Below are 13,020 nucleotides of genomic sequence, written 5' to 3' on the forward strand. Positions count from 1 at the left end.
TAGTGGAATTTCTCCGGCGCTCTTACGTGTCGCTGATATACAGTCCAGGTTTCACTGCACTACACTCTGAAGCTCTCCTTGAAGCACGGCAGCATTGACATTAATGACTGGGGGGGAGTTTGCTATCGATTGTTCAAAATGGCGACAACTTGTCCATCAAGCTACGTCATGCTTTGAGTTACAGCGTCTTAATGATGAGGCAGAGCGGCAGCCGAGAAGGAAAGAAAAGAAGGCAAATCCTGCATTACCTCGTGGGACGCCCTGTTCTGTGTGCCCAAAGATCTGCAGGTTGAGAATCGACCTGTTCACTCCCAAGAAGACCCTTGACCGAAACCTTGAGTGGACATCATCTTTGAACTGAGGGACAGCTGACGATGACGAGGAGCTTCCACTTAGGTTCATCTGTGCTATTTGCCTTCACTGCTTGGGGTAGTAAGTTTCATATTCTAAGCACTCTCAGGGTAAAGAAGCTTCTCCTTAATTCACCATTCGATTTACTAATGATTGTCTTAAATTCATGGCTCCTCGTTCTGATCTCTCCACCTGCCCTATCATAATCTTAAAAGACCTCTTTGGGGCCACCCCTCAGTCCTCTCCAGAGAAAAAACACCCAGTTTGTTTAATCTTTCCTGATGGATATAACTGTTCAGTTGTGCTTTTATTCCAGTAAACCTTTTTTGCACCTCGTCCTAGTTAGAATATGGAGACCAGAACTGTGCACAGTACTGTGGTGTAACTAAGAGAAGTAGCACTATGCTTAGAGGAAATGATTGAAACATATAAGATCCTGAGGGGTCTTGACAGGGTGGATGTGGAGAGGATGTTTCCTCTTGCGGGAGACTCTAGAACTAGGGGGTCACTGTTTAAAAATAAGGGGTTGCCCATTTAAGGCAGAGACTAGAAGAAATTTTTTCTCTCAGAGGGTAGTGAGTCTTCGGACCTGCCTTCCTCAAAATGGAGCGGAAATAGAGCCTTTGAATGTTTTCAAGGGAGAGGTAGATAGATTCTTGATAAACAAGGGGTTGAAAGGTTATTGGGGGTAGGTGGGAGGTTACAGTCAGATCAGCCATGATCTTATTGAATGGCGGAGCAGGCTTGAAGGGCCGAGTGGTCTACTCCTCCTAGTTTGTACAGTTGTACATTGCTTGAGTTTGTCCCCAAAGGCCCTGCAGCAAGAGTTTGACATTTCCTGTTCTATGTCTGTTCACCAAATGTGGCATAAGCCTACCCCCAAAGGTGATGTCAACATCATTAATGACAAATTAAGAATTTTTCTTTTGATTTTTTGCAAGAGTGAGGTTCAGATGATGTAGTCCTTTTCCCTGGCTGGGGGATATGGAACAAGGGAGCACAATTTCAGGATAAGGGGCCGATCATTTAAGGAGAAGTTTCTTCACTTAAAGGGTTGTGAAGCTTTGGAATTTTCTACCCCCCAAAGGGGATGTAGTTAAGGGATATGGACTGTCATTGAATAAATTTAAGGCTAAGATAGGACTTTCATGGAATTGAAGGATATGAGGGCCAGGCAGGAAAGCGGGGTTGAAGCCCAGGATCTGCCATGATCATATTGAATGGTGGCATGGCTCGATGGGCCATATGGTTTTCTTCTGCTCCTATTTCTTATGTTCTGATGAACAGAATGGTGAGGCAAAGGAGATAAATTAAACATACAGTGTGTCCTGCCTGTTGTTACCATTGGCAAAATCATGGTCTGTGAGTCTGCCAATTTTCCTTTTACTCATTAGTTGAGTCTCTGGGATTTCTCCTTTCCAATTGGTTCTTTTCTACTTTCATTATTGGCCCATTTTCATTTTCTCCCCAATCAAATTCCATCAAAAATTGATTCTACATTTGCATTTTCCTACATTACAATGGTGGCTACACCTCGAAAGTTCTTCATTGGCTATAAATCACTTTGGGATGTCTGGTGGTTGTGAAAGGTGCTATATAAATGCAAGTCTTTCTTTCTTGTTTTCTGTCCGATTTCAAGTAAAAACAATTGAAATACAGCCTAACAGTCCTCCCCTGTGCTACTATCTGCTGCTAAAGATGAAATATATAAGACATGGAAAACTTACAAAATAACAGTAAGAAACTTAATCATAAATATGATCCCACCAACTTCCCTGTTCCTTTCTCTTAACTTGACTCTGAATATCACACTTGGGATGCAACCCTTCTCTCCCTCTCTCTCCCCTGCCCCCTGCCCCCACCCCCTCCCCCACCCGACCTTCCCACCCCACAACCGACCTTCCCACCCCGCTGCCGATATATCTGGAGGCTCAGTGTATGGTCCCTATTGTAAACAAAGAACACATGCATGCTTGTATTTCTCTGACAGTAAGGGACACAATGTCAAATGCCGCTACATGGCCTGGGATCCAGTGGATGTCATCCAAAGGAAAAGAGGGAGACTCTTGATTGGGAGAGCATGAGAAAGCGTGCGGGAGGTGTTCCTCTGAATCTGGCTAAAGAAGAGGCAAAGTGCAAAAGAGACATGGTTGAAACTTGGGGAGGGAGAACCAATTCAGGACTGAAATACTAGTCAAGGGAGAGGGAAGAAAAGAAAGAGATTCTGTTGAGCAGCTGGTGAGAAAAGAGCTGATAGACTCAAGGGTGGAACGTAAACCCATTGATAGTGCAAGGCATATTTAAGGGAGTGAGGAGAAAGAGACACACGTAGTTGAGTGTGGGAGGTGGGAGAGTGAGAGAGAGTGACTCTCTTATAGGGCGAACCACCACCATTACTGGAAATGGAAGAATGGCTGACATCGGGGCTTAATGGGCCCAGAATGAATACAACATATCCCTTCCCCACTGACCATGGAAGAAAACATGAGTGTGGGTAAGTGCACTCACTGAATGATGTATTACTGCACCACAGGTTGAATCCCTGACCCTTGCTGATCAGGCTGATTTTTATACATGGTACCAGATGTGAGCGGATTCATACCTATCGTCTTTAGTCTGAAATACCTCCGCAGTATCAATATATCACTGGCTATCTTTTATCCCCATGCAGTACTTGGCATAAACCATACAGTACTGGGTGTGCTCAGTTAATAGGGAGGGGATATTAAAAGCCTTTACTCAGAGGTATACTGTAAATACTTTATTTCCATATTGTAATGATTGTGTTGTAAACAGGTTTCCGATCTGGATCAAGTGCTGAGTTGTGACCAGTCAATGGATGAATTGGAAGGAGTGAATGAACTGGACCAGCTATTCCCTGAATATCAGAGTGACTTTGGCAAGCAAACCAATGTAGTCCAGGTATAGTTTTTAACAGCCTGTCCGTGAGCATGCCGCCCTTGATTCTACAAAGCTGACTATAAATTACATTCAAGTTCCCAAACAAAAATAAAGAGTACTTTGAGAGTAAGAATATGCATGGAGAAATTTATTTTCCAATAAAAGGTCCTTTTGTACATTCTTGGATTTTTGGCAAGTTACAGATAGAACAATGGACAGCTGGGTGTTAGTCACAAAGTGTAGATCTAATTAAGAGCTTTAGATTGTTTGTGTATGGATTAATGAAGATAAGATTGCAGCCTTGCACTTACTGTACCGTATTTTGGTGCATAGTTCTGATGTTTAGCTCTTAGCTTGCCTGTGAGAAGCTATTTCAGGGCAACTAGGGATGGGCAATAAATGCTGGCCCATCCCGTGAATGAATAAAAAAAAATTCATGTCTCCAATAGTAGAAGCAGAGGACACAGTCTGTATTTGAAGGCGGGGTGGGTGGTGAATTCTAAACTAATTCATGGAAACAACATTTCAGTGAGTGAGTGATCAATCTATGGAGCAGACTGCCTAGGGAGAAGGTGGAGGCAGATCGTAGTGACTCATTCATTATTTTGGAAAATAACATTTTGGGCACAGCATCTGTGTATTTGAGAAACAGTATGTAGTGAGTGCATCATGCTTAGGAGGGACAGGTGTCTTTGGACCTATAGTTCCCAAAGCTCTCTATTACTGGGATTTTCCTCACATCATGTTTGTATCTTTTGCAGGCTAATTGATAGACTTTGATTGCAATGAGTCAACAATTCTATTATTGTTGCATCATGTGACTAACACGATGGTGGAAGGCCATTTATCATCTAGCAACCCCTTTGTTCATTTGAGGTCAATAATCGGGCATTCCCCATATGGAAGTGGTCTAAAGAGCTGCATCCTGTGATTATTGGGAGGATAATTACTGTTAATTTTGGAAAAAAAAATTCTAAATTAATAGCCATTTTGCTCCTCTTTGAGAAGAGCCCAAGTTATCTTATGGTCAGGAAAGCAAACAGGAAATGTTTGATTTTCCATTTTTGTAAACATCGGGAAAAAAATGCAATCATGATTTGTTGGTGTTTGTCGCAAAGTGTGATATCTGAAGTACGAGAGACTTGTCTCAAAACTTTACTTACGTACTGCCTGTTTTGAGTGAGTCCGTGCAGCTTTGAGTATTCTTTCTGACAGTAAAATGCCAATGAATGGCACGCTCTGTTTTATTGAAGCTTACAATTATTAATCCTTCAGATTTCTATTCCCCAGTTTATTCACCTCTCTTGAGGTAGCTTGCTCGAGATTGAGAAACCTGACATTTCAGAAATATTTCCACAGAAGGGCCCATAACTGCCTTGAGTCTTTGTGTTAAAAAGTCATGACACTAAGCTACATGCTTCTTAAATGTGTACCATGTAAACTAGTGAATGAATTGAAAGGATGACAATCTCACAGTGCACTATAATCAGTATTTCATTTTCTTTTTAACAAATCCTATCTTTTGATCCAGCCAATTGGACAGATGTTCAACCTAGCTGAATACCATCAGCTGCATCTGGGCAGCGAGCGAATCCGAGTTCCTGAGATTCTGTTCCAACCGTCTTTGATAGGCGAGGAGCAGGCCGGTATAGCAGAAACCCTGCAGTATGTCCTAGATAGGTATGTCCTTCAGGATTCATTCAACAGTTGCTCACGTTTGACGACTAATCCATTTACTTTCAAGGCACTCGTGGTAAATACCTTAAACTGCACTTCCCCCCCTCCTGCGATGCCTCCGTTATGGGTTTTGCAATAATTTGGTCCTGTTGAGTGATGTGTTATGATAAGGCCAACAGCACAGCTAGTGATTACATTGGTGAGCCTTCCCATGAAGTGATGGGATGCAGGTTTGTGCCACTGATTACCCACAGTGGCCAGTTAAGGAGAGACAGTGTTTATTGAAATCAAGACTACTTTGACAGCTCTTATTTTAACCCATTCTATTTTTGATTCTTAGAAGTTACTACCCTCAAATGTCTTCCCTGCCTCCTTTCATTCTCTGACCTTTTTAAGGGTCAAATTCAGGCCTAGCAGAGTGCCTCGCACTTATATTTATTTAAAAATGCCGTCACTTTGAAAAATAATCACTGTGTTTAAGTGAATGACAAGCAGCCCCGATATGTCGTTCATACTTCTGTCATCTGGAAACTTTGCATGACAATATGAGCACCCTGATGCCTTGTATCTTTAGGTATTTGAGATTGGTGTATTAATCCAAAGACTTAGCTCAAACAAATGGGCCATTGCTGCTCTTGCCTGAATGGAGCCTGGTAAGTTGACCTTTCAAAGCGCAGCACGTTTGCAACAGGAGTTGCTGTCCCTATAACTGGGTAAAGGTGCAGTGTAAGGGGACAATTGAAACCGCAAGTAATTGGACTGAAAGTATTTGGCTGGATATTCGTTTCATTCTTTGATGCTGATTCAGAAAATACATCAATTAAGTAACCTAAGACTTGGCATTCATCTCTAGTTACATGTCAAAAATGTATTCAGATCAGCCATGATCTTATTGAATGGCGGAGCAGGCTCGAGGGGCTGAATGGCCCACTTCTGTTCCTATTTCGTATGTTTGTAAGTTCACATTTGTTCAGTTTGTACAAAGAAGGATTTACAGATGTTAAGAGCTAAAAATGATCTCCACAAGGACCTGGGACAGCGAAGTGGATCAAAATGTTGGTTTTTCTTGTTTGTGATGTGCATTAAAATCCAGCTGAGCCAGTATGGTTTCTCCAATGAAGTGCTTGTAATTCTACAATATAAGTTTGTCACTGTGATTCCCCCACATGTTGAGTTCCTAGCCTTGGCCATGCTGTCAAAGGAGTGTTGTTGTAATAGGGCAGGGTAGCGGATGAAATGTGTAAAGTATATGGGAAGTGTGGCCAGCTTCAGAATAAACTTGGCAGAGACTCAAGAGCAGGTCACCTGCCAACACGTCCCACTGCTTTCATCATGGAGGGATTGGGCTGAGAAAGAGCTGAGAAATGTATAGAAAAGGGCTTTTTAAAAAAAATTTACTTGCTAAAAATAAGTTTGCTTTGATCCTGTAGATATTCTAAGGAGCAGCAGGATGAGCTTGTACAAAATGTGTTCCTTACTGGTGGAAATATCCTATATCCTGGGATGAAGACTCGGATGGAGCGGGAGCTACTTGCCATGAGGCCATTTCAATCCTCTTTCCAGGTGCTCTGAATTCGAAGCGGCATTTAGTGGGATGTGGGGAGGAAGATTAATGACAAATATGAGAGAGGAGACGAGATAGGTAAAGGTAGTGCTGCATTTCTGAATGTACAAAGGGAAAAAGGTGAATCATTTTCAATGCTATCCTGACTTAGGTTAGTTCATTAGTGGCTTGGGGTGCTGGCATCAGCACGTTTCAAAGAAATGCAAGAAGGACCTTCCTTCATGTCCTTTATGAATGGTACCTAAAACTTGGCATACAAAGCAGTCCTCTAACTCTACCAGTTGCTATTCCCCTTTTCAGTGTGTTACTTTCTGCTTTCTACTGCTATGGTAGTTTTCATTTTGGATAACCAATTTGACATTAATTCATAAACCATTGATTTTCAAAAACTTCACGTACAGGTAGATGAGGGGGTCATGGGGGTTTGGTGCATAGGATGCTGGGATGTGAGGAAGAACTTTGTTACGCAACAAGTGGTAATGGCCTGGAGCTCGCTGCCAACAAGGGCGCTGGAAGCAGAGACGTTAATGATTTCGAAAGGAAGTTTGATAGGCATGAGGGAAATAAACTTGCAGGACTACAGGAATGGAGTGGGGGAATGGGACAGACTGGATTGCTCTACAGAGAGCCGGCATGGACTCGATGGGCCAAATAGCCTCATTCTATGCTATAAAGATGCTCTGACTATGAACATTTTTTATCAAGAATTGATTCTGCCTTTTGGCTAATTGGTGGAGTAGGGCAGATCTAAAAGAAACAGAGAAATAAAGCACTAAGAATTAAAGATAAAGCATATTTATTCACTGGTATATTTTGTTTTTCAGCTTGCCTGTATTGGAAAAGGTTAATGTGGGTGCTAAGGGGTCTTATATGCATTATAAGAGAATTAACCCATACTTTTTCAGACTTCCACAGTTCTGACAATTTTAAATGGGTTTTCCATAACTCAAGTGGGTCTGAAAATCCATTATGGAATAATGGATAATACACATGTGTATAACCTTGCACATAGAGTCATAATCTGATCCAAACTAGGGTACATGATTTCACATGAACAAATATTAGGCTTCGATTCAAGTATATTTACTCTAAATTATTCATTGATCATTGAAATTTTAACAAAATGGAGGCCATGTTCCTGTGCTGGTTTTAGCCCTTCGTTGGAGCTACTACTCTAATCCCATTTCCCTGTTTCCTCCCAATACTCTTTTTAAAATATCTTTCTTGGAATTTTTTTTATGATTCTCTCCTGTATGCTGCAATTGCCTGGGCTTCATTAGCCACTTGCGCTCAATTATTCGCCTTTGATTTGTGCATAGGAAAGGACAAAGTTGCTTTAATATCCCATCTTATCACCTTTTAAGGAAGCCCCAAACACTTTGCAGCCAATTAATTATTTTTGAGGTGCAGTCACGGTTATGGAGGCAAACTTGATAACCAGTTTGCACTTAGAAAGGTCCTGCAAGAAGCAGATGAGATGAATGACCAGTTAATTTGATTTTGATGGTGCCTTTGAAGGACAAGTTCCAGGTCATTACCACTCGTTGCGTAACAAAGGTCTTCCTCACCTTTGAAGGATGAATGTTGGCCAAAACCCTGGGAGAATTTCCTATTCCTATTTTAAGAGCTAAATGAGATTGTATATTCGAATAGACACTTTGGGATCTCAGTTCACTCTGCCGATAACAATTGGAAACTGATTGTGATCAAACACCTCCTGTTTCTCAGGCTAAACACCCATTAACCATGACAATTTCCGAGGCTTAGTTTGTGATTATACTGTTGCTTTTAAGGTGATTAGGGGCATAAGTCACTCCTCTTGTTGAAATGAACCTTGAACTAGTTTCCTCATTACTATATTACTCATCTTTCACAGCTGCCTCAATGTAGATTTTGACTTTCATTAACTATTAACCTCCTGTGACACAGGACAATCCACAAGTAAGCCCCTCCTCAATCATGACACTTTCTGTAGCTTGGCAAAGTTTTCTTTTGTTTTGCTTGCTGTGTTTTGGCTGAAGTTGAGCAGGGTGAGGCATGGACTGCATGGGAACTGTAGACTTGGATATACTATGGGGATTAACGAGGTTCGGAGTCAGCGAGTACAGTGAAAAAACAGCTGGGACTAGGTAATCACTTGCATGTATTTCTATGGTTGGCCACCCATTGTTAACCCACTAAGCTTGGTCAACATTTTCACAGTAGAAATGGAAGGTATGTAGATCTTCACCGAGGATTTTGCTTCCTTTTTGTCTGGATTCCTACACTTTCACCAGCAGAGAAATATCTTTTAGAGCTATGCCGATGTCTCTATAGTTGGCAACCAGAATATACATGCAAGCGTATCTCAGAGTAACAGGTACCTTTTCAATGCTGTTGGAAAACCATTCATTTCCACTCATTGCCTTTCTACTGTGAAATGGCCAGGCTTCTCAGTGATCTCTTTAGTAGCATGACTGAGATCAGGAATATACATGTAGCATAAAGCATTGAACTTCTGATGTGTGGCATAACGTTCCTCATTCACAGTTTTTTTTTGTTGAGAAGAGGGTGACTTTTTGTGGTCATCAAGATGGGGGATTTTAGTACTTGAGAATGGAACACCTTTCCAATAATTATGCTGAGGTTCTGCATCTACCATTCCTAGGTATGATTGAGATTGTCAATTTAATGCTTATTAAGAGCCACAACTAGAAACTGGATTAAGACTTTCCCAGACTCCTTTCTTCTTCAAAACCTTTTAATAAGCACAGGGCTGAGACTTTTGTTCCATAATTACGGGCAAGTTTAGAACACAGTTCTTGAGAAGTAAAAAGAAATTATCTCAAACACTTGGACATTCAAGTTCAGTTTTATCTTCTAAAAACAAAATCAAAGAGGTGACTTGATATCAATATGAATTAGTACAATAAAGTTACTTTCCCCTTTAAGACAAGCAGAATTAACAAGCAGAAATGTTGTATATTGATATGGGGCCCTCATGTCTTTCAGGTGACCATGGCTGCCAATCCTGTCCTGGATAGTTGGTTTGGTGCACGTGACTGGGCTGTTGAGTACAAGGATCGAGCTGAGGGCTGGATAACTTTGGCTGACTATGAAGAGAAGGGAGGAGAATACTTAAGTGAACATGCTGCTTCAAATGTTTACGTGCCAATGAGCCTTACAAAACCTACTTAAACCTGCTGACATGTCAAAGGATTCCAGGACAGGTTTAGTTCTTGACACTTCTTTTGCCGGAAAAAAAGAAAGACATCTATTTTATATTGATGAAAAAATTCAAACTTTTGAGTATATTGGAGGGTGTACAAAATAAATACTTTTTTTTTGTATTATTATTCTCCTCTTGCAAGTTGTCTACCACTATCATCATCTATTCAGGAATGTGAGAAATTCTATGATTCAGGAATCATTGCTACTTCTAAGACCAATCTTAAGAGGAAAATATATTTGCCTAAGCTGAGAAAAATGATGCATTTGATTTTTCTTTTACTGGTTCTTGTGGGATGGAACTCGTCACTATCGCTATTTATTGCAATGAGGGCCAAGAACTGATGAAACTCATCCAGCTGCATCTGATTGTGTTTGCATGATGACTATCCCTGGGACTGAAGCCCGAGATACTCTTCCTCCCTTTCCCTGGCACTGTGATTCATGAGCTGCCATTCATAAAAGTTTAATGGCTTGCAAAATGGTGATTTTGTACAGCAGCTGCACTGATATTTTTTCTAGATCTTGGACATGGTTCTGAATGCAGTGAGATCCCGTTAACGTTTAAATATGAGGAAAGTAGAACTTCAGATCCAGACTTCAAACCAAATGGCATGCTTCAGCTATTATTTTAGATTAATTGCTCATTTTGACTATTATCATTTACAGTGGTAAACCTTCCTTGTGAGAAGCATAATATAGTAAACCTTTAGGTTGATAAGTCTATCAGAATCACAAAAATGTTCCTATTCCGAAATGCTTGCTTTAAGTGCAGGCCAAGTATTTATGGTTCTCTTTAATTAATGTACTAAATGGCACTGGCTTTTTCTGGGATACATTTCGTACCACTTGTTGGTAGCATTACTTGTTGGTTTGCAAGTAGCAATGTTTCATACATGAGCCTAGACAGCGAGTGTACTACAAAGAGACATAATTTTCAGGGTAACCCAGGGCTGAATCACTGACTTGTTTTTCCACTGTCTAACATATGAAGTGCTTGGTGCTCCCCTGCTGATACCAGAGAGGCTGTAGAAAGCCAATTAGAGATTGGGCAACAGTTGGTGGATGGATAGGTTGAAGGTGGGCTTTTTGAGGAAGGGTGGAGAAGGTACATTTTAATGGGCTGGGAGATTGGTAAATAGTGCCTAAGCCACATTTGTGTTTAGCATATACTTTCCCTAGACCCTAGGTTGGAACCCTACAGCAAGTCGGAGAATGAAGACCCGACCAAGTCTATAGCGCCTTTCACAACCTTCAGAATCCCAAAGCACTTTACAGCCAATGAAGTAGAAGTGTAGTCACTGTTGTAATGTCGGAGATGCAACAGCCATTTTGCGCACAGCCAGATCCAGCAAACAGTAATGTGATAACGACCATTTTAATTATATTGATTAAACAGGTACTTGGCCTGGGCAGCAGGGATAATTCTCCTGTCCTTCAAAATAGTGCCGTGAGATCCTTTATGTCTACCTGAGAGCGCAGATGGGGCCTCGGTTTACCGTCTCATCCCTCGGTTTTGCACTTGGGGAAGTGTCAAGCCTGGATTATGTGCTCAAGCCTCTGGAGTGGGTCCTGAACCCACAACTTTCTTATTCAGAGGTGAGAGTGCTACCAACTGAACCACCGGGTGATTTATCTGTTGCCACATCAAACCCATTCCTTGCATGAATGAGAGATGAAAAAGCATTTAAAAACATCAAGAAAGAAACGAGAACCAAAGAAACATATGGGAGAGTAATTCCTGACCCCAAGGGGAAAAGCTTGAGCAATATGAATTTTATAACTTGATAGAATTATTGGAAATCCTACAGTCTGAGTACATCTGGGATCCAAGTGCTGTCATAACAAATACATCAATAACTAAAGTCTTTGGCTGAAGAGTGAAGTAAGAGAATAGGGATGGCTGTTGGGAATGAAAATTGTTAATTTTCACAGCTTGTGCCTCTGTCTCTGCTGGCTGAAGTTATCCAAGAAGCTCATCTTCAAAGGATTCAGAATGCATAGCACACTTTTTGGACTGCAGACAAGATGAATGCATCTGGAAATAGTAAGGGAAATTCTTCACAAGCACCATGTTGTAGCGGAGTAGATTAAATGGACTGATTTCATGTTAAATTGTTTCTTTAATGTTGGATTTTTTGGTGCCTAACGGATCAAATGTATTTCTTAACTAGCTGCAACGAACAGAGCAAAATCTTCTACATTGTACACATGCGTGTAACTCACCAAAATTCTGCTATTTGATTTGGGCATCAATTGCGTGTGTATCTGGGCATGAATATTGCAGGAAATTCCAGGCCAGTATCTTCTTAGCGTCATCAGTTCACTCCAGCCACTCCCCTCCCCTCATTATGAAAATAATTGTCATTGTGGATAAGGGAGCAATCATTTGATGAAAACTGGCTGATACAGCTGAGAGGCTGGAGGTTCTGGGGATTCATACACAAGGTCATGCGCAGCGCACGTACCCCTCTTTCTGTTTAATCACTAGCAGAGAAATTTTTAAAAACTTGTATTCTATGGAATTTTAAAAGGTGTACGTTTTCAATAAGATTGTTGGGTGTGGTGATGCAGCACTCAACCTTGGTTACATTTCAGATTAATGTTTACGTCACGACCATGTTCATTCTAAGCATGCGAATGATACACTTATTAATGACTTTGCTATAAACAGCGGAAATCTTTCCCCCTTTTACTTATACTTCGTTTTTATTCTGTTGAGACGGAGCTTATTGTTGCACGTTATTTTTGGTTGATTCACTATGAAAAATGTAAAGTGGCCAATATTCAAACATATGGTACAATAGTGCAGGTTTTGTTTATCTTGGAACAAGGTCAGCGCGACTACAAAAAAGTACCCAAAGATACAATGACTTGTAGTTATATAATGCCTCTAACGTAATAAAACGTTTCGAGGTGCTTCACAAGGCAAAATTTGATACTGAGTCACTTAAGGAGATATTTGGCGAGGTGACTAAAAACTTGGAGTTAACAGGATAGGTTTTAAGGGGCATGTTAAAGGAGAGGTGGAGAGGTTTAGGGAGGGAATTCCAAAACCTAGGGTTTTGTTCTGAAGAAGAGTCCTATTCAACTCAAAATATTGACTCTCTTTCTCTCCCCACAGATGCTGCCAGACCCTGCTGAGTTTTTCCAGCACTTTCTGATTTTATTTCAGACTTCCAGTATCCACAGTATTTTGCTTTTATTTACCCAAAAACTTAAGGCTTAGATGGCTGAACCATCTGACTACCAACTATGGAGCAAATTAAATCAGGGGTGCTCAGGAGGCCAGAATTAAATGAGCGCAGATATCTGGGAGG

General features: G+C 41.0%; 1 protein-coding gene across 3 annotated transcripts in view; it reads left to right on the forward strand.

The window, feature by feature from the left end:
* The window catches only part of actr5 (actin related protein 5), a 29,885-nt gene extending 17,503 nt beyond the window's left edge, over positions 1-12,382 (forward strand). Inside the window, exons 6-9 of one of the 3 annotated variants that reach the window (XR_013578414.1) lie at positions 3,148-3,273; positions 4,784-4,932; positions 6,360-6,577; positions 9,485-12,382. Coding sequence is in view for 1 of the 3 variants with exons in the window: in XM_078554968.1 (XP_078411094.1) it covers positions 3,148-3,273; positions 4,784-4,932; positions 6,360-6,492; positions 9,485-9,670 (594 nt within the window). In the remaining 2 variants the exon portion in view is untranslated. The remainder of the gene's footprint in view (positions 1-3,147; positions 3,274-4,783; positions 4,933-6,359; positions 6,578-9,484) is intronic. The other 2 variants (XR_013578413.1, XM_078554968.1) reach the window with 2 other exon arrangements.
* The last annotated feature ends 638 nt before the right edge of the window (positions 12,383-13,020 follow it).

The sequence above is a fragment of the Cetorhinus maximus genome, chromosome 13 (genome assembly GCF_964194155.1).
Source record: "Cetorhinus maximus chromosome 13, sCetMax3.hap1.1, whole genome shotgun sequence".
Taxonomy (NCBI): domain Eukaryota; kingdom Metazoa; phylum Chordata; class Chondrichthyes; order Lamniformes; family Cetorhinidae; genus Cetorhinus; species Cetorhinus maximus.